This window comes from Micromesistius poutassou, assembly GCF_964030765.1.
Source record: "Micromesistius poutassou genome assembly, chromosome: 17".
In the NCBI taxonomy this organism is placed as follows: domain Eukaryota; kingdom Metazoa; phylum Chordata; class Actinopteri; order Gadiformes; family Gadidae; genus Micromesistius; species Micromesistius poutassou.
The window spans coordinates 5,978,031-6,000,039 of NC_140287.1; the positions used below are offsets into that span (position 1 = coordinate 5,978,031).

The 22,009-nt window shown below is 45.1% G+C and overlaps 1 protein-coding gene across 2 annotated transcripts; it reads right to left on the reverse strand.

Moving 5' to 3' along the window:
- Positions 1 to 1,008: 1,008 nt before the first annotated feature.
- iars2 (isoleucyl-tRNA synthetase 2, mitochondrial) lies at positions 1,009 to 13,402 on the reverse strand. 2 transcript variants are annotated; one of them, XM_084481616.1, is made up of 24 exons: positions 13,030 to 13,402; positions 12,711 to 12,833; positions 12,376 to 12,529; positions 11,748 to 11,896; positions 11,298 to 11,347; positions 11,047 to 11,156; positions 10,838 to 10,928; positions 10,487 to 10,602; positions 10,146 to 10,315; positions 9,655 to 9,745; positions 9,402 to 9,553; positions 8,730 to 8,890; positions 8,486 to 8,588; positions 8,285 to 8,378; positions 7,567 to 7,656; positions 6,806 to 6,914; positions 6,467 to 6,569; positions 5,612 to 5,734; positions 5,074 to 5,205; positions 4,323 to 4,429; positions 3,673 to 3,818; positions 3,249 to 3,439; positions 2,258 to 2,402; positions 1,009 to 1,905 (listed from the first exon to the last, which is right to left on the reverse strand). In XM_084481616.1, exons 1-24 carry the CDS (start codon positions 13,294 to 13,296, stop codon positions 1,760 to 1,762), a joined length of 3,123 nt encoding a protein of 1,040 aa, XP_084337742.1. In that variant the 5' UTR covers positions 13,297 to 13,402; the 3' UTR covers positions 1,009 to 1,759. The 2 variants fall into 2 exon arrangements, with proteins under 2 accessions (XP_084337742.1, XP_084337743.1); XM_084481617.1 differs by lacking the exon at positions 7,567 to 7,656 and having other exon boundaries at positions 1,012 to 1,905.
- Positions 13,403 to 22,009: the final 8,607 nt, after the last annotated feature.

The window sequence follows — 22,009 nt, forward strand, 5'->3', positions numbered from 1 at the left end:
GTTTTTATTTTGTCACATTGTGTGTGCCTCCACCAACGCCAGAAACATTTCCTCTGTATTTGTGTGGTCACTTTGACATGTGCAGGTGCAGCACCCCAAAGGATCATGCATGGTACTAGTAGCCACTTTCTGTCAGCAGTTCGGCGATGGTGAATCCTGCCTGCAAGAGCGAACCACACCATGCAGGGCTAGCAAGTTTTCAGAAAACCTCAGAGGTAGTTTTGAGCTGCTTCCACCCATTTCCACAGTTTCATAACTTCTAATCCTTACCCAGAACAAATAGGTTTAGTATCTTAATCTAAGAACCCCTAACAGATATTCCAGAACCAGAAAGCAACACTTCTCGATCGATAAAACATGTTTTTAGAACATGGATACATGTGGAACCAGATTATGGTGGAGTTTGTGGAAAACAATTTGATTAGATTCTTTTATGATTTTTTATATCTGCCTACAAAGCAATACATACATATTGGATAAGACATAAGTATGTCTTTCAACAAAGGAAAATAAGAAAGAATGAATGGTGTGTGAAAGTGCATCAGATTTTAACCACACACACATTAATCATTAGAGCGGTGATAAGACTAGCAGTTAATTAATGATGTCACAGCCAGGCTTAACGGAAATGAACCCTAATCAACACCCCTCCAGCCAATCAGAATTGAGTAATCATCCAGTCCATAGTATCAACAGTCATACTTTTGACTAAGTAATAATTGAAACCGTCGTATTTATTTGGTTATGGGATTATTTTACTATTATATTATAAACACTGCTGTAACATAGTTGAGTGCAAAGAGAGCGAGAAAATGTGAGCACGATTTTAAACTAAAATACCCATAAAGTCACCCCCCTCCTCATGTTTCTCCGCCATTGATGAGTGTTTAATTTCTAGCAGCTGTGATTAAAAGGCAAGATGGATTTCCTGAACCAATCAGGGAAGAGAGAAATTAGCTGGGTATAAATCTAGTTCTACTACAGCAGAAATGTGCACATTCAACCAGAACAGACATTCTCACAGAACATTTCCTTCAGTGGCTGAAGGATCTTTATGGCGACTTTGCTATCCCATACAGAAATCAAGGATGTTTTCTACCTTTTTTTTCTGGTCACTTCCATAGATATTTTATTTTATGGGTACAGGAAAGCAATATCATACAAAGGGTTTGCATTTACAAGGGAAATAGTTAAACAAGGACATTTGTACATGTAGCATTATCTCCTCTTTTGTCTTTACACTGAATCTCCGGTTGTAAACACGAATACATAAAAGAAAGAAGAAACATTCTGCCTTCCCCTAGATTTTCCTCCGTCTCCAATACGCACACATACAAACACACAAGTATCCCAGAACTGTACACATGGTTTTGCATGCAGCAATAGTTCAATGAAGAGCAGTGCTGAATGTTCCACAAGAACAATGATCATCTCTGTGCTAGAAAAAACTAAAAGAAACATTCCATGTAAAATCATTCCATCCATCCAAAATAAATGTTATGATGCTGTTATCTGCATGAAGCCATTGTCTTGCTATGCTAGCGATACCATGCCTCTCTTTCTGATGAGCTGAGTGCTAGCAGTTGGCCATTCACCAAATAAGGAAGGTGAGAGTATAAGTGCACTTCTCCATCCCAATCGGAATCTTTCAGAGTGTCGGGAACTAAATAAGGTGCAACAGAGAGACTACAAACATGGCCGACCATGGCATCATCGATCAGACTTGGTTTTGGTTGGTGGTCATGGCGACGTGGTCCGGTCAGGCTGCTCCAGAGAGCACTGACTGGCACCTGGGACAGAGGCAGTCGGGCGTGGCCGAGGTGTAGCGGCGGCAGCGGGGGCAGCGTGCGGCGGAGGTGGGCACCACCGCTATGCTGAAGGCGCTGTCCTCGCGGATCACGCCCCCTGGACACAGAGCGAGAGAGAGAGAGAGAGAGAGAGGGGGGGGGGAGAGAGAGAGTCAAACACAGTGGATAGCTTAATAGATTCCAGGTGTTGATTTCTTGTGAATTGCTTGTATTTGCATTGTATACATAATATAATGCAAATCTATGTCTGCTGCAGATACAAATCACAATTTGTATCGACACTCGACTCGCAAGCACGCTCATGACCACAAGATGTGCCTTTGTGTGTGTGCGTGCCACGGCGCGTGTGGCTTATCAGCTTACTGCGCACACATTTGAAGGGACACAGTACGCATATAGGGACTCAGCTGCTGATTGGTGATGATGAAAAGATGATTGTTCCTCCTCACCCTCCAGGTTGATGAGGAAGCTGCCGGAGCCCAGCAGGGTGTCGGCGGGCAGGTCCCGGGGCAGGGCGCCGGTCAGGGTGGTCCGCGCGGACATCATCAGCTCCGTCAGCTGTGAGCAGGTGGAGGTGGGCTCCTCCTGGAGAGACTGGGGCGGGGCGGGGGGAGGACGAGGATGTTAGGATTGTTCCCATGCCAACGATGTGTCGACTATTGTTTGAGCCGGCGTGTTCTTGTGTGGATAGTTCCCCATGCCCAGGTTTACAGTTTGAAAGAGCTAAGATAAGATAAGAGAATCCTTTATTAGTCCCACAGTGGGGAAATTTGCAGGGTTAGAGCGGCAAAGAGGATAGTGCAAAGAACAGCGAACAGAATTAAGTCAGGTTAGCCAATGCCGCTTTTTACAACTGTAATGGGAAAATTATATTTTCACGTTCTGTTTCTCTATCTGCCCTTTGTTGGTATGTGCCTGTTTTCTTGACCCCCCCCCGGGACGGTAGAGAAGCAAGGGCTGTACAGATGAGGCCCTGACCTTTATGACATCCTGAGGACGTTCATTGATAGATTACGACCATCTGGTTAACCAATACTATCGTTGTATTGGGGGGCAGAGCTGTTCTCAGCATCCTGAAAACACTGTATAAGAAGCCCTTTGCTTTTGCCCTTGCAACTCCCAACTGAGGCCTCGGATGAATGTATGTTTGTATCTTTGTTGTATGTTATTGTACCTTTATTATTTAAATCAATTAGCCTAATTGTTATAAGTTCGGATGACTCTTTATTCTTAAACTTTAACACAGAAACGATTGACGTGGTCCAAATTCCCACCACACAACCTGGGTTTCTCTTTTCAGCTTTCCACAACAACATTCATAAGCTGAAACTATCCATCCATCTTGTACACGTATTAAACTGATATTTCTACCCAACAGAACTCCCACTCTCTATGCACTGCATGTCTTCACACACCCCAACGCTCCACGGTGTCCCTCACCTCCATGAGCTCAAACAGCAGGCCCGGCTCGATGGCCACCGTCAGGTCGTACTGGGCCGCGTTCTTGCCCGGGATGGAGGACAGGAAGGAGTCCCTGATGGCACACGCCCCCTCCACCGCCTCCTCCAGTCCCGGCCGCCGCCACACCGAGCTGCTCTTGATCCAGCCGCTCCGGAACAGGGTCTCGCCCTCTGCGTGACGCACGCACACACGCACATACACACACACACGCACACACTAGTGTTAGCCTAAATCTAGCGTTCATCTGTTAATGAAGCGTTTATGCAAATAGATTACTATTGTATGAAAATAAACAATGTATGATAATAATGGCAATATATAGACTAAAGAGTAGTCAGCAACACAAACACAACAGCTATAGACTGCCAAAATAACTCAATATAACAGCCACACACACACACACCGTCATGTCCGGGGGCGTGCAGGTACACCTCCTCGGCCAGGTGGGGCAGGATGGGAGCGATGGAGCGGGTCAGCCCGTCCAGAACCTCCTCCAGGACCGTCTGGCACGAGCGCCGGCCCAACGAGCCCTCTGGCTCACAGTACAGCCTGAGAGGGAGAGAGAGAGAGCATATACACACAAACAATGAGAGATGTAATTGGAAAATTATATTTTCACACTCTGACTGCCTTATATTGGTATGTGCCTGTTTTCTCGACCCCCTTGGTCGAGGAGCAAGGGCTCCAACTGAGGCACGGCTACGACATCCTGAGGAGGTGCATCGATGGTTAACCAGATGGTAAACTAATACTATAGTTATATTGAGGAGCAGAGCTGTTCTCAGCATCCTGACAACACTGTATAAGAACTCCTTGCTTTTGCCAATGCATTGGACTTCTCCTTGCAGAGCTCTTAGAGAGACGCAGGGCGAGCTCCCATCTCCGCAAGGAGCTGGGAGGGACGTTAAATGATGAAGTGCTACAGAAGGGTTAACAGCTGTGCAACAAAAGTGTTCAAACATCTATAAAACTGCCAGAGATGTAGGAGCAGAATAAGATGTCGTTTTCCTTTGTGTTTGATCACAGGAGCCTGTTAGTGTGACTGCTACTCACCTGTCTTTGATGATGCTGAAGTAGAAGCTGGACAGGTCCCTGTTGATGAAGGCCTGCAGGACCCGAATGGCCCGGCCCGCGTCAAACTCACTGTAGGCATCCGTCACCTGCCACACACGGGCACAGTTACAGTATATGGGCGTGCACACACAAACACACACGCACATCTTACTATTAGAAATGCATCATAGAAATAGTTGGGGGCCGGGGGGGGGATGATAGTGTAGTGTAGTGGCTGAGTTGGGACTCCCAGGGCACACTCACACTCGGCCATCTGTACTGTGCCCGAGTACGTTTGCCCCCTAAAGTCTAGATTGTTTGGCTAGTGTGAGCATGCCATCCGTACTGCCAATCCGTACAGTTCAATTTCGTGGCCTCAGTACACTTCGGAGATGTGCGTTCAGACCACTGTACAGATGCTAATGAGCCGACGCACAAATACGCAACCTATGTGTACAAGAGGCAACCGTACTCAGGCCCAGTTGAGATTGCCTGAGCACAGGCCAGTGGGGGGGGGGGGGGGGGGGGGAAATCGTACTTGAGTACGGTACAGGGCAACTTTGCCTAGTATGAGTGCGCCCCCAGACAAAACTGCACTGGGTTCAATACCTAACTTTAAGCACCCCTACCTGCTCCTCAATGACATGCAACACAATTCAACCCATTCTCCCAACTCCAAGTGTCTCTGGATAAATGGATGCGTGAACGTATAAATAAATGAATGCATGACTAGATAGAGAATGGCCCCCACCTTGATGCTGTAGCCGCGGAGCAGGTGCAGCATGTACTGGTCCAGGTAGTGCATCTCTTTGGGGTCCACGGCGTGCGTCCGGGGGTCAAAGCCCTGCAGGTTCCCCAGCAGGAACTTCAGGGTGTTCCTCAACTGGGAGAGACAGGGGTGGAAAATAGCTTATAATAATGAACAAACATGAACAAACACCCCTTTCTTTGTGAATATCCTCTTGAGAAAGCAGTGCTGAATAAATCTTTCCAGAGCAACCGGCATAGCGTTGATCATGCAACATATGACACATGCATTATGAAACTCGTCAGGTTTCCAAACATTAGTTTTTTTTTTGATATTCACAATACTGTGATACTTTGTATTGCAGCTCATTGCGTGACTTCAAAAAGTACACGCAAAAGAGGAATTAAGCACCAAAAACACCTCAGCTACATCATCGAACAAACCCAGCAGCAAACAGACAAAAAACAACCGTTGAATCTTAACAGATTTGCTCCTAAAGAGAGGAGAATAAAGCCCCGTCCTGGGTGACGGCGAGGGGCACCTTGCTGATGCTGTCTCTGGCCGACTGCAGCGCCGTCGGGCCGATCTGCACCTCAGAGAACACGTTGGACTCAGCCACCCACCAGCGCAGAGCGTCCGCACCGTAGGCCGGAGTGGTGGGGTCCTGAGAGACAGAGAGACATAGACAGAGAGAGAGAGAGAGAGAGAGAGACACATACAGACAGAGACAAAGATTGAGAGAGACAGAGAGACATAGACAGAGATAGAGAGAGAGAGACATAGATATAGAGAGACACAGAGGCAAAGACAGAGAGAGAAAGACAGACAGAGACAGAGAGACAAAGAGTGAAAGGATTTGAGGTAAATGTAAAGTTGAGATTATTAGATACATATATTAGATTAAAATATCTGTATAAAAAAGGCAGGTAATGGACATCTTAAAATGGGAATAAAGTCACAGTATTGATCAGTATCATACAATGCAAAAAGTACAATAATTAAATTATTATGGCTGTGCTCCATTTAGCCATGTCTGGTCTGCACCAGTCAACATAAACTAGGGGATATATCACACTGTACTATACAGCATATAGTACGGTTTATTATACTATCTGTTGAATTGTATATCCGGGACGTACTATACCAGACATGCTCTGACATGGATGAACATTCCTGATGTTATTGTTTGAAGAATTGCCAAAATTTTGATAATTCCAAAATACAAATACAAAAAATACTTGAAGAAAATTTGTATTTAAAAATAAAAACGTAATAATAATATTATTCAGGACACTTTTTTGGAATCGTTATCGTTTTATTTTAAAGGAGGGAGTCAGGCTTATAGGGACATGAAGATGATTGACTACCACTAACTGTTTTCTCTCCCAGTACCAACCGTTCCTCCGTTGATGACCACCTGGGGGTCCACCACGTTGCCCAGGGACTTGGACATCTTCTCCCCTTTCTCGCTGACCGCGAAGCCATGAACCACCAGGGACCTACACGCACACACAGGATGATGCATCAGGTGCAACAGGTGCCATGCGATACCCTTGTTGTCCACTTGAGGGCAGAAGAGTTCTGTAGTTGCTGATGGTTACCCATAACAAGGCTATTTTTAACCAGGGCTTTATACATTTTAATGAAATTAAATTCTCTCACACACACACACACACACACACACACACACACACACACACACACACACACACACACAGTGGAGGTAGGTACTGACTTGTAAGGCGCTTTGTTTCGGACGGCCACGCTGGTGAGCAGCGAGGACTGGAACCAGCCTCCGATCTGATCCTTGCCCTCCACATACATGTCCGCCGGCGGCTCCGACTCTACACGGACGATGGAGACGGACACTTTTAGAAGAATGCAATTCTGAAAAAAAGGGACTTCTACGAGGACAACAGAAGCCGAAGTAAGCTGAAGGTCAAGGTTGGCAATTTGTCCGTTCCTTTCAGAATAAGGAAGAAATTGAGGACAGAAGGGTCAAGGGAGTCCAGGAAGAGAGAAAGAGGCCATGCCTTCAGTCAGCTGTGGAGGGAGGGAGGGAGGGGGGTGTTTACAGGCTTGTTTACAGGTTTTTTTCAGGCTTGTAAACACCACTTTAAAACTGAAAAAAAAGAGATAAAATAATAAAAACACATCAGTAAATGATGTGTTAATATAGGTGTTGGGTGGGTGGCGGTGTTGGGGCTTGTTGTTTCTCCGGGCCATCCTAACAAACAAATACCTCAAATCTCAAAGTCTTTAATCACCATCTTGTTTGTATAAAGGGCGAGAGAGCAGCATAGACAGGGACCGAGAGAGAGAAAGTGAGGACTAAGAGAGGTCAGCAGGATGCAAGATCCAGATGGAGACGTGAGAGGGACAGGCAAATGCGCTGCACTTTGCACCTCGGCAGGGAAAGGGATGGATGGAAAGAGAAGGGATAAACAAATACCTCATGCAGAGAGAGAGAGAGAGAGACAGAGGCTGATTATGGACCTGGGACACGGGATTTGAGCAGGGAGGTACGGAGCCAGCTCAGACGTGACTCCGGCTCCTCAGAGCGGTCCTCCTCCTCCTCCATCCCTTCTAAAGAGAGGACAACAACCATTCTGTTCTGGTCCTTACAAAAAAGGATTACAAAAAGGAAGAGAAATCCCAGCCAATCTCAGAAAAAGGGATCACATTAATTCTTATACCAAGGATCTTTTTATAAAATAGAGACAAAAACCTCTCAAAACCTGGCGAGACTGCAAAAGCAAGATTTTGTTGAAGTGTGCATCTAGCAAAGGAGCCAATATCAATAACAACACTGTTTGATTCAAACAACACAACCAACGGCCATTTTGCTAATGAACACAAAGCGCTGACACCGCTCCAGCGTTAATCTGAGGTTCCCAGGGGCTGCAGTCGTTTACTTTTCAAAGGTCTAAGGAGATTTCGCTAACACAGAAGCTAACCAAACAGGATTAAACACGTCTTTAGTTGGTGGCCAATCTGCTAAGTAAAGAGGCAATTTAATTACAATCCATGGACCAAGAACGCTAGAGATCCTAAATACAATGTGAATGCTTTGAACAAGAGAGGCACACATAAATTCATCTATTTTTCCTCAAATCTGAAATTCGAAAAATGCATATCTCTAAATAGACCACTTTCTTTATGTCTGTTGGCACCAAACCAAAACGGCGACACTGATTTAGGTACAAGACTTTACCTTCTAGCACAGCGGCCCACGATGCACCGCTGTCAAACCAGATGTCCAGTACGTCCTCCCCACGAACATAGTCCTCCACTGGGCCTGCTTTGGACTGGACAATAAAACCCAGTCAAAAGGTTTCTCCATCACACACACACACACACACATGCCCATGGCCGTTTAGGACGATACAGCAATGGCCGCCACATGCATGTTTACCTTCTTAAGCACCTCCGGTGGCAGGAGGGACTCCAGTGGCAGCTCCCACCAGCAGTCGCTGCCCTTCTCTTTGAAGAGGGTGGATATGTGGGACACGGTGTGTCTGTCAGGGACCAGGCAGGGACAGGGTTAGAGACCAGAGGCAGATATGACTCCTATTAGTCAGCATCGTCATCATAGGAGTCTGCATGTTGTATTGCTACTCTGAAGGTGTGTGTGTGTGTGTGTGTGTGTGTGTGCTGACTTGTTGATGAGCGCCTCCCCGGTGTCTTTGTGGTAGAAGACGGGGATGGGGACGCCCCAGCTCCTCTGTCTGGAGATGCACCAGTAGGTCCTCCGGTCCAGCATGGCGAGCAGCCCGCCCCGCGCCGACTCTGGCATCACACGTACCTTCTGCAGCACCTCCTGCATGTGGCGCACGCACGCACACGCACACACACACACACACACACACACACACACACACACACACACACACACACACACACACACAGTAAGTAAAGGTTACAAAAAGTAGAGGGTAAGTAAAGGGTCAACAAAAATTACAATGTCACAGTCTGCTAGGGCAAAGGCTATTCATAACCTCCAATACTGGTTTAATCTTGGGGAATAACTTGCATTAAAAACATGAAAGGGGAAATTAAATATTCACACATTAAAACCAGGTGTTCTTCACATAACCCTCATTTCCAATTGCACGGTGTGCGACATTCTAGAGCACATCTTCTCCTCACTCAATGACCAAACCACAAAATCCCATTATCAAACGATACGACCGCCGCGTCACCACGGCGACAGCGAGACTCCAACCGAAGCGACCCCGGAGCCGGATGCTAAAACCTCAAAACGGCCCCGCTGCTGCTGCTCCTCCTCCTCCTCCTCCTCCTCCTCCTCTCCTGACGCTCCTGACGCTCACCTTGGCCTTGTCCTTCAGCGAGGCCGTGTTGATGAACCACTGCTTGCTGGGCCGGATGATGACGGGCTTCTTGGTGCGCCAGTCGTACGGGTAGCTGTGCACGCACGGCTCCTCCCTCACCAGGGCGCCAGACTCCTTCAGCATGGAGATCACTGTGTGTGGGGGGGGAGACAGGTCCGCGCACGCACACACGTTTAGACTACTGGGGCGGAGGCCGCCGAGGAACCGGTGGGCTCGGAGCACACGTCTTTACCTTTATCGGTGCCCTCGTCCATCGCATGCAGGTTGGCCAGCTCAGGGCCGGCCAGCTCAGTGAACCTGCCCTCCTCGTCCACTATACACTCCTGTGAACGAACACAAACACAAAGCTGAAAGCAAGCAGTAGTGTAATCAGGGTTGTTTTTCGACTTCTGGTGCTCTTAAAAAAAAAAGAAAATGACATTTTGTAAATGTCACATGACTAAATGACAATGTCCCAGTCAAATGTATTTATACCTGGAAGTTCCAATGTCCTGTTTCTCTCAGGTAATGAATCATACTATACAAAGTAGAGGGTAAATACCCTTGAATTCATTCAAATTTAGGCAAGGAATATTTGTATGTTCTTTTGTGAATTTCAAGAAGATATACTTTAATGGCAATACTCATCTTAGTGAAATTGTATTTAAACTCAAACCCGATTCCTTAATGTTTTATTCCCCATGACAGAGCGAGAGAGTACCACGCTCAGTTTGAGGAACGTACCACGCTCAATTTGAAGTGTGACGCCACGCTGTAGTCCTCCATGCCATGGGCTGGCGCCGTGTGGACCAATCCCGTTCCTTTGCCCATGGTCACGTGATTGGCCGGCAACAGGGGCACTTCCTTACCGGGAATTGTTGGGTGCTTGCAGATCCCACCCTCCAGTTCAGAGCCTTCAGAAAGAGAGCAAGAGAGAGAGTGAGAAAGATGGGTAACAAGAGAGTTGGAGAGAAAGAGACAGAAAGATGAATGGGGAGAGAAAGAGAGAGATCAAGAGAGCTTGGGTTAACATGGCTGTGTGTAATGGGTTGTACCGTCACAGGTCACGTGCTTGGTGACCTCACCTGTAAAGGTGCCTTTGCTCTCCAGCTCGGTGCCGAGCAGCGCTGCCAGGCCCGCAGCACGCTCGGTGGCCACCAGGAGGAGCTGGCCGCTGTCGGCCCTCTTCACAACAGAGTACCTTCAGAACCACAAGCACACCCAGGAGGTTAGTTAGCACAGAGCGACTCAGCCTTAAGACTGAACAACACGACAGCATAAACATGTTCATGTTCACTGCTACTGGAGACTCAAGCAGGCATGTAGGCATCCTCGAGCAAAGTGCCTATACCCTTTGCATAATGCTCCTATGTCGAGTGTAGGTTGGAAAAGGTTGTGTGTCTGTATGACGTTAGCCCTGAGCGCGCGCTACCTACTGGGCATTGGGCATGTAGCACACAGCCTGATTGGCTGGAATGGTCCAAGGCTGGGTGGTCCAGACCAGCACAGACACACCCTTCAGATCCTCTGCAATAGACACACCATGTAAACGCGCACATCACACACACACACAGCATTATTAATGAACGTTAATGCAAAAAAATGCAAAAACAAAAAACAAATTGAGGAGATTGACGTCATGTACCTGCTTCGGAGGCCAGTTTGGCTGGTAGTGTGTCCAGGGGGAATGTAGTGTAGATGGCTCTGCTGACGTGCTCAGGGTTATACTCTAGCTCTGCCTCTGCCAGGGCCGTTCTAGGAGAAGGATAACCAAATCATTCAAAGACAGTGAGTAATGGGCTCTGCCTTTAGCTGAGCAACACAGTTTGATGAATGCCAGACAAAAAGCTCTTTGGTTCATAAAAAGGAGGGATTTATTTGTCGCTGCTTCTGTACCTGGAGGACGGAGACCAGAAGACTGGTTTGTAGTCCTGGTAGATCAGCCCCTGTTGGACGACCCAGAGAGACAATCACAATAGAGCCATGTGCTGGTGTGTGCACAAAATGCACTCAGATCCCACAGTAATACAGAGGTGACACCATACCCTGATCTTCCGTGCATGCACACACACACACACACACACACACACACACACACACACACACACACGTTAAACGTCAACATCATGACACTAGTGCTCATATTTACACAAAAAGCCCTCCTTGACCCCAATAAGAAAGACGCTCAACAAAACATCATAGGATTACTTTAAAACCTGAAAACCTGAAAAGTGCTCAAAATGTCGGCTGTTGTGAAACAGACAGCATGTGACAACACCCAGGACCCCAAAGCCAAGTCAAACATAACATGATACAATCCATCCGAAACGCCCACCGCCGGCCTACCTTGCTGTGCATCTCCTGGAAGACCTTGAGCTGTGCCGCCTCGTAGGCCCCGTCAAATGTGTAGTAGCACTTGTCCCAGTCCGCCATGACCCCCCAGCGCTGGAAGGCGGCCTTCTGGCGGGCGATCGCCCCCTCTGCAAACTGTCGGGCTGGAGGGAGGAGACAGAAGAGTGTGAATTGCGCCTTAAGGAAGTGCTTCAGAGCTAGGGTTATCTCCGGTCCAGCGGGGCTGCTGTCTATTTCTATTTCCACAGGCCAGTCTAAATGGTGTCCATTTTTAAACATTTGCAGACACTTTTCATAGAAGGTTGGCGTGTTGGAGGCTGGTCTAAGAAGGGGATTTTAGCTGGTCTCCTCAGAGCCAGGGCTAGGGTAGAGCTAGGGTACGGTATTAGCATCAAGCGACACAATGATTTTATGACATCACTGTGTGGAATTGGGGTTGTTATGTTTTTAAAACTTTTCCATGCACATTGTTTATGACAATATGCATGATTCGACCAGACAAGACCTGTTTACATGCGTGGCAACTACATTTGAATGCAAACATTCTTCAAAAACGTGACGAGAAGAACACATGTCCTTTCCCAGCAGCCCACCACCGTTCAGCCCTCTCCTTTTGGCTGACCTTTCTGTCTGATCTGCAGGGCACTGAGGCTGCTTGGGCCCAACTCCCCCAGGGCCTTCAGCTCGATGGGCATGCCGTGGCAGTCCCACCCAGGCACGTAGTGCACCTGCCGGCCCCTCAGCATCTCAAACCGATTACGGATGTCCTTCAATATCTATGGATGAACCAAAGAAAAGGGCGACTTTATCATGAAATTCAGTCAGAAAGTGTTACTGTATGATCCCGTACTAATTTCGCTGAGGCTACTATCACTTATGGCACCGTGCTCAATAATAACCTGGCATTGGGTAGGGTAAAGAAGTGTAGACAGCCAGCAAACACCCTGGAGAGATCACCTTATTGAGTGCATGTCCAACGTGGGGGTCTCCGTTGGCATAGGGGGGTCCGTCGTGGAGACAAAACTCCTTCTTCGCCTTCCTCTCTCTTTGCCAGGAGTAGAGCTCTGCAAACCCACACATCTGCACAAAACATTCATATGAACAGGGAATGGGGATGATTTGGAGGATAGCTATGTGACAACAAAGTAGTAGTCTTCTGTCAAAACGTCAGGTTGTTGCCAGTAAATGGAGGTATTTACTATTAACAGAAGGCAATACATACAAGAGCACAGTGAAGGAATGACACAGAGTGACATTCTACAAGGCAAGTTCTTACCCGCTGAATCTCAAGTTCTCGATCAAGAAGCTTTTGTCCGGTTAGTTTCATTGGGAAATCGGTGCGGGGAAGTAGCACACTATCCCGGTACTGTCCCTGTGAAGAGCCGACATCCACTGGCTGTGTTTTGCCTTCGGTTGAGCTGACACTTTGACAGCTGCGATAGTTGAAGGAGAGTGCAGGATGGAGCACAGCGCCTCTTCGGCGTGCAGTTAACCCCCATCTAGCAATCGTCTGGCTTACTGCCGAGGTCCGGCACAGCAACATCAGGTGGTTAAGTGGCCAAATTTTCCGAATTATGTACAAATTAACAATGCCCCCGTTTATTTAGGTGGTAGAGTTGCCTAAGTGGCAGCACCGTTTGATGTCGACCTCTTAGGTGTTTATCCCGGAAGAAATACCAGGGGGACAACTACGGAAGCTCACGAAGGACTACATTTAGAAACGCTTTTTGAATGCCTTCAACTACCACAAGATGTCCCCCTTTTCCCCTTACATTATACATTTAAGCAACTCTGGATTATTTGTTTACTTTACTTTTAATCAAGTTAAAAAAAAATCACATATCTCTTTCTATGCTGTTATTTTAAAGACTATATTCAACGTTATAGTTAACTTAATTCGTTTTTATGACTAGCGATTCATAAGGATTATACAAAAGGCATATATCTTAATTTTTGTTATATATATTTTGAGTGAAGGCCTATCAATAATAATAACCCTTTATTATTAATTTTTTTTTTAAGAAAAGACTACAAGTCCACATTAACAACAAGTAATTGACGATTTTGCGTTAATGTCTTAAGATGGAACAGGTGGTTTGATGACGTAGCGCCAGCCTATAAAGAGCCGATCGACCAAACATCAGTCACTCCCTTCTTGAAGACGAGGTGCACTGCACGGCCAACGAAGCACGGCATTTTACAGGAATACCGCCAATATGAATAAATTCGCCACTTTTCTCCTTGGATTCCTACTTGCTCTGCATTTGGCATCAATGGTGAGATATTTACAACTTTCCTTCAACATTTTATTCCATTGTCACTTGATTTAAATCGGACATCATTTAAAGATGAGTTAACGTTGATGCTGTAAGGAAGTTAATCAAAATGTGCAATTCTTGATTCTAGTTTGTATGCATTTTTTATCTCAAATTTACAATTCATGGAAGTCTTGCAAGTTTCAATAATTTAAACTTTAATGATACAACTGGGGCTTATTTCTTTAATATTGAAGGCAGTATAAAAAGTAGTCCTATATCATTGCACGAGAAATGCGTCAATGACAATTTTGTGACATACAAATCCTGCCACTGACCAACTTTACCCATTTTACTTTTCAGCTGGTAGGTGGCACTACGACACAAATGCCCATGCCTGATGCAAACAACACCAACTCGCCCTCCGCCACGGGAACCACGGCGCCCGGCTCCGTCACCCCGAAGGGCGCGGGAGAGTGCGTGCGGTCAACCGCTGCTTTGCTGCTCCCTGCCGTAATAACGGCCTTTCTCTTTTACGGGCGGCGCTAATTCTTTCATGAAAAGGATTGTCCAGCACTAAACACACTGCAAGGACTAACACCAGAGGCAGCATGGGCAACATCACTGGAACAGGTGCGTCCATGAACACGCCAACCTCCCCCGGAGAAAGTTTTTTTTGTTTTAAGGTCTGCGAACCTTTTTTTCATTTTTTTTTTTTAAACCGAATTAGTAGTCTCAACAACAGAGTTGGTCTTGGACGGATCACCTGTTTTTGTTTGTTGCCTATTGTTGCTTGCCTGTACGATCGTCATGGACTAGAGTAAATTTAAAGTCAGCCGTGCCTGGGATATCCTTTTGGAGGCGCATTGTGGAAATTATTACTCAATCATATATTTGTATACACTGATAAATGCCTTTATATTTGTATCAGATCTTGGATTATAAATGTCATGCCGTGCTTTTAGAACCTTTTGTTAATAAAGCAATTGTCTGTACAATAAAAATATTGCCTCTACAATTGTGGTGTGGCCCGTATTGGTTCTTGATGGGACTCTCCTAGATGCTATATATGGGCCTGGTGCATAGGCCTACGCATCAAAGATGGCTAGGCAGTACTTTAGCTGACTACTACGCTGCTTTTGTGTAGTGGTTCCCAGGCCCGGTTCCAGAACAGAATGCCTTGGGGTGCATCTGAGATTATAGGGGGTGCACCAGTACTATAGTAAAACCAGCTTCAGTTCAGACTTCGCTTTTTACACTAGGCCTTTCTACCAGTAGATAGACAAGCACTTCTGGGTAGTTGTACTGACATGTTGGGACAAAAACATTTACTGTGCTTAAAAGATGGTATCATGTCTTGTGATGTGGAGAACATTTCAGCTGCAACGTTAGCTTATTGATATCCAAGCTTTGGATATGAGAATGAATTAATGGTTCAATTAAATCAAAATTGAAAAGGCTCAAGAGGTTCACATACTTTCAAGCAGCACTGTAGCCTTGTGAGACAAAATAATTTAACAACATAAACATAAAACATAAAACATTCTCTGTATTTATATAAGTGAACCACTAAATGTCATAAAATAATTTTACATTATCATTCACAAGATAATGCTTGAAATATATCACTTCATGTCTAATACATCTAGATTATATGGAACCTTTTGAATTAAATTACAAAAAATAGCTTTTCCCTGATATTCTAATATTATGAGATGCACCTTTATGTGAACCACTTAATGTCAAGTGCTTATTCTGCTGCCCAAAACTTTTAATGCTGACAGATAAAACCCAATTAGGAATGTTATTTTCACAAAAAGTAATCAGTAATACATAGTGCCTTTCTTAAAGTTCACAAGATTGTAAATAAATACAATCAAAACACAATTTGCAAATATGGGTTCTTATGAACAACACAGTGGCGCCGGCAAAGGCTGCTTGTCCGGGAGTGAGAGCTGCGCCGGCAAAGGCAGCGAGCCGGGCAGGATTGAGCTAGCGTTGCTAGTGCTAGTGTTCACAACGGTTATACTGTCTGATGTATTGGATTCTTTTGCGGTGTTCTTTTTTATTTTCGGATATCCATTGTAAATGCCTAATTGTTGCTGCCGAAGAAGTTTAATGTCACTGACGTGCGCGCCGCCGGACGGGGCGCAGTTCACGCGCACCTGTCATAATAATAATAACGTTCTTATCGGTTTAGTGAACAAAATAAATGCAGCAAACAACGGTATTTAATGGAACAATTAGTTTTGTGAGCAAGTGTTTTATTTTTTTAAATCATATTTATAAAAAAATAATAATAATTCACTCCCTCCTTTTTTCAATTCAGGGTGCAAACAATTTTTTTGGGGGTGCAATGCATGCTTATGCACCCCCGTAGAACCGGGCCTGGTGGTTCCACTTCATCAGATTCTGATCCAGTGTTGACCAAATGTCTTTGACTCCTGCCTCACTTAGAGTTTTTAAGTTTTTTTTTTTTCATATCACATTTAGCCCAAAATTGAAATTTCAAATACCATTGGTCATTTATTTGCAGCCACAGGTTATCCTCCATTACCAACTTGGCTCACTTTCAAGGAAACCGTAACTAAATGATTGCCATGACCAATGATTCACTAGCTATACCGGAATGCCATTTGTCGCACTGGAATTCACCCCCCCCCCCCCCCCATTATCCTTAAACACTGCCACAGATAGGCCTACTATACACACATTTGACCAGTCTGGAAAGGGCTCCTTGCTGGGTGAGCATTGCATTTCATCCTGACTGCCAACAATGGGTCCATTGTCCATGCAGGCACTCTTATCTCTGGCATGGTTTAAACAACTCTGCATCCAAAGCACATCTAAGCCCCAGTCCTACCTGTGAGTGTACTTTTACCCCAAAATCTATTGTAGATGCTAGGTGTAGCCTAGTTTAACATTAGTAAAACTTGACACGCTACGTAGGCCTACGTGTAGTTGCACCATTACACCTGAAAGCCCTGCAAGTTTTTTTTTTTTTTTTTTTTTACCCAAGGGACAGAATGAGGGGGGTTGGGGGACATGGAGGTATGCAGGCGGTCTGAAAGGTGAAGGACACTCCATGGCACTTATCAGTGATGTGGGGTGAAGTGTCATCACCGAGGTGTACCACCAGCCTAGAGCTGCATTCCATCAAACGTGTCAAATTCACCTTTGAGTTCGTCACTGGCTTATTTTGCAATGTAGGCCTATCTCGTTTTAAAGGACAATACCGATCTGAAACGATTCTGTCCAAGACATCGGTTACCAATCAATCAAACGAATCACTTCGTTTTGCTCGGTCTGCGTAAGAGCGTTTCGCGTGAGTGCGCCTGTCATGAGGATAATACTAGCAGTGGCACTTTAGGTTTTTGTTTGTTGGGACATTTCGTAGGCCTACGTACTTTGTAAAAGATGGCAACTTCATTTTCCACCCAATCCGTTCTGACGCGACGTGCGTTGATTCCCAAATTGCTATCTTGCTGTTTACACTCGTGGTGGGCGCGCACACGCGAAAAACTCTAGGCAGAATATAATTTGCCAAGTAGTGTCAAATGGTATTTGAAACGGATGTTTAAGTGAAGGCAGGAGAGACGGTTATGATTATTTGGTCACAGCCCGTGTTTGTCCTTTAACAGCCAATAATCCGTAAGGGGGCCCCAAAGAGTTCAGGAGTATTTATTCGATTTTATTGGGTTTGTGTTTGCATCTGTTTCAAGCCAGAATGCCTACCTTGTTTCCTTTGCTACCCTTGCTAAATCAAACTGAAAAAGAATCCAACCTTCCGGGTTTCTCTCAAACAACCGTCAATTTTCGTCAAGTCTTGAGTAATTTGAGAGCAGCAGGGGAAAAGAGAACTAAATCCAAATTCAAAGTACATTTTACACAACAACAACAAATATAGTTCCCCGTGCTCTCCCCCACCCCAAGACCTTTTGAATAGTTACGTATCAAACTTTGCATTTGTTGATTTGTAATGTTAATTTATAATGCATGAAATACTATGGCTCTCAAATCGGGGGTTGAGGACACTGCTCAAATTTCCCTGCATTTGCGTGTGTGTGTGTGTGTGTGTGTGTGTGTGTGTGTGTGTGTGTGTGTGTGTGTGTGTGTGTGTGTGTGTGTGTGTGTGTGTGTGTGTGTGTGTGAGAAGAGAAAGGGAGAGAGAGGTCTCATTTCAAAGCAGCCCACCAAGATGATCCCACGGTGGCCGCTGGCCACCCGCGCCAAACTGAAGACCACTTCAGTACTGCACCAGGCACCCACCTTGTCCTCTGGAGCCAACCTACATCTGAGTGGCTCAATAACAGAGAAGCAGCCCACCAAGCTACCAGTAAGCATGACCTCAATGTGGTCTCTTTCACGATTATCAGTGTATGCTGTAAATTATACAATAGTTCCTGTCAAGTAATTGGATTTGACAAGATGAATTGAGGTCCAAAACACTCTTGTGTATTGTATTACATTATTCCAGGGATGATGAATGGCTATTGTACTGCTCTCCCTGCACGTTCGGTACTTCTTCTTGTACGTCATTGCAGTTGTAGCGGTAAGCCAAACTCACTACGCTCGAGCCAGGATTGGAGCGTCTTGCTCCCTTTATTTCCTTTCGTATACGGTGGAATATCAAGAGTGAAACTGTAAATATAAACAACAGAAAACCTTAGTTTCTTATACAGTATGTCGCTAATAAACAGCATTTAATTATATATATACAGTATTGAACTTACAACCTTGCTTTCATGAGCTTGAGAAAGTAAGAGAAGATTCACCGAGTGACCAACCGTCTTTCTTACTGCTGGTTGCCATGGTAACAAGTATAAACAAAGAACACGTAGCCTACTATCACACTTCAAAATAAAAATCTAGTTCTCATCATGTAAATATTACTGTGTGTGTGTGTGTGTGTGTGTGTGTGTGTGTGTGTGTGTGTGTGTGTGTGTGTGTGTGTGTGTGTGTGTGTGTGTGTGTGTGTGTTTTCTTTACCATAAGTTTAATCTATTAACATTCATTAAATCATTTCAATTGCATTTAAGTTTTGAACATAGAATTCTGAGGGCAGAACAGCTATTGATTACAAAACAATGGCATATACTAATGACACAATAGGACAATTGCTGTAACTTCCTCTAATGAAACTAACCTGGCTAATGGCCATTATGAAGGTACTTTTGCTATGCAGCAGTGTCTAGTGCATTTCTAATGCCCAAAGAGGGGAAAGTTGCAAAAAAAGGAACCATAAAAGACCTCCTTTTAGAAAAGGGTCACCTTTTATGGAGGGCCTAATTGAGGTCAAACAAAAAAGAGTGCCGCCATTTTTGTCATCCCCATGGCAGTACTTCCTTAAACATCTAATTTGTTCCTTTCTGCTGCCTTACCATTGGAAAGATGATCAGGTTCACATTTTCCTTCTCTTTGCGACCACACCGGTTGATAGTAGTTCTGTATTTTAGGTCCTGTAACTTCTCTAAATAGTCATTGGCCCAGAGACCCCCTGTAGCCACTATGCTGTCTGCAGCACAGACAACATAGTGGCAGGCAAAAACAATTAAACCAATATAAAATGTACATAATCCTTAAACTCTGGTGCCCAAGAGTTTGGCACTAGCTGTAAATGTTTACGAGTAAAATCTGAATTTTAAATTGTGTTAACTAACAGGAGTACATTAAGTCCCACCAGCACAGTTTAGCACAACAGAATAGCCCAACCATAGGATTTCCGGATTTAAAAGTGTTGTCTACCATTCAACATTCTCTGGGATTCCCTACCGTTTCTTGCCAATCCAGCTTCTGAAAAGTAAACCGTTACAAAGGCTCTGCATCACACAGTAAACATACAGACACGTAACACAGTAATCATAGACATGAATACTGTAATCATACAGACACATGATACCTTTCCCTGTGACACAGCAGTGCACTCGCTCCAGAGCAACTCACTCATTGGCATGCAGCCAATCTCAGCCCCACCTGCATAAGCTGATCCATACAGCGGATGGATCAGCACACATATCCTCAGCCTTCTATCAGCCCACCACACACACACACACACAAACACACACATATATGCATGCACACACACATATGCATGCACACACACACACACACACACACACACACACACACACACACACACATACACACACACACACGCAGACGTGCGTATGCACACACATACACAGGCCTACATGTACACACGCACGCACACACACACACACACACACGCACACACGCACACACACACACACACACTACTGCAGCAGGGGGTTGTCTCAAGTGTTGCTTTCCATGCAGTGCATGGATCATGTCTGCAGCCACCCAGCTCTTTCCCAGTGCCCTGTTGCATTTTACAGCCCACTGCGGAGTGTCCTGCCTGGCCTGCGGTGAGAGCGATGTGGAGGACGGAGGACTGTTCATACATTTAGAATTGTACAACTTGTGTTTCACCATAGCACACTCAACACACGGAACACATTTTAGGGCCGCCCCGAAAATGAGAAGGTGACGACCGGGTACACGCCTTGTTCTCAGAGTGAGGCTATGATGGCCGTTTGATGTAAAAATAAATCAAATGTCGGACAGATTTAATAGCTTGTTTACCCAAGGGCATTTTCTAGTTTTAGACAATGATGGTCTCTAAGGCCAGATGTAAATATGTTTTACATGTGTCAAAAATCTATATGAATGAGGGAAAAAATTTAAAAAACAAGGGAGCGGGTGCTGTCGTATAAAGACTGCCCCTTCTCTTAGCAAGGCTCCTAACACCTAACAAGAAAAACAATGCAAAATTAGATGTTTTGCAATGTAAAACTTGAAGACGTAGACATTCAAATCCTTGTGAAGCCTTCACAAACCTTTCCTCCTTTGGCTGAGCTGTGTAGGCCTTCAACCAAGCAGTTTTGTCATAACAACATTGCAGGAGACAAATGCAAAACTAAACATGTGTGATCTTTGAAGTTTCCATTGGAAAATGTGAATGTTGAATACACATGATTGACTGTGGTTATATCACAGTTCTTTTTTTCTCATGGTAATTTTCTTTGTAACTGTGATTACATCATCGTTTTATCAGTGATTGCAAACAAATGTACACGTCTCATGTATTTTATTCGCTTGTAATGGTCCTTTTTAGGGATGCACGATAACTTTTTTTTTTAACCGATACCGCTAACGATAACTTTCAGCTCCTAAAGGCCTTTCTCTCTTTCTTTCACTGTTACCCCCGAGAGAACATCGACGTCTCCCCTGTGCTCTCGACTACTGTCTGGGAGCTGACAGCAGGAAAGGTATAACATATTAATAAAAATAAACACTTTCTATATACACGTGCAGCTGTAAACTCATGTATTGTAATTGATTGTATGATGTGTACTTTTAGGGTTACGATAAGACCTTTCATTTAGCTTTAGTGGGAGCGGGGCACTGAAATTATATAGGCTATGTTATCGGGGCTATTCATCATGATATCGGACTTATCGGAATGACGTAATAAGTTCTGTTAATTATCGTGCACCCCTAGTCCTTTTAAGGTCTCTTAAGACTGATAGTGGCAAATATAAGATTTGGTAAAGGATATAGATCAATTCAGTCAGAAAACACACAAAGAAAGCAGCATTTGTGACAACCCCCTGCTGCAGTACGAGACATTAGTTTCTCAGCATCTAGTTTCTCAGTGTGTGTGTGTGTGTGTGTGTGTGTGTGTGTGTTTGTGCATGCATATGTGTGTGTGGTAGGCTGATAGAAGGCAGAGGCTATGTGTGAAGTAGGGTCCTCGCTTTGCTGTGATCTCATTAGCAACATACCCCCTAACCCTGGTGTGTGTGTGTGTGTGTGTGTTTGGGGGGGGGGGGGTATTGGAAGTGGAACAGGAGGGTGCAGTGCTAATCCACATGTCCAGAGGGGAGAATGTCAAGGGCACCCAGAGCATGGGTTCGTTCTCTGTGTGTGTTCTGCGTATAGAGGGTTGGACGGCTCTATTAGTAGTCAGCAGTGTTATCA

Excerpts from the sequence above, each read along its gene's own strand:
- iars2 (XM_084481616.1), bottom strand. The coding sequence starts at position 13,296 with ATGTTGCTGTGCCGGACCTCGGCAGTAAGCCAGACGATTGCTAGATGG. Across the intron at positions 10,316-10,486 it reads GAGCAAAGGCACCTTTACAG|GCTCTGAACTGGAGGGTGGG; the intron begins GTGAGGTCACCA and ends CTCTTTCTGAAG. Across the intron at positions 8,589-8,729 it reads GGGGAGGCGCTCATCAACAA|ACACACCGTGTCCCACATAT; the intron begins GTCAGCACACAC and ends GGTCCCTGACAG.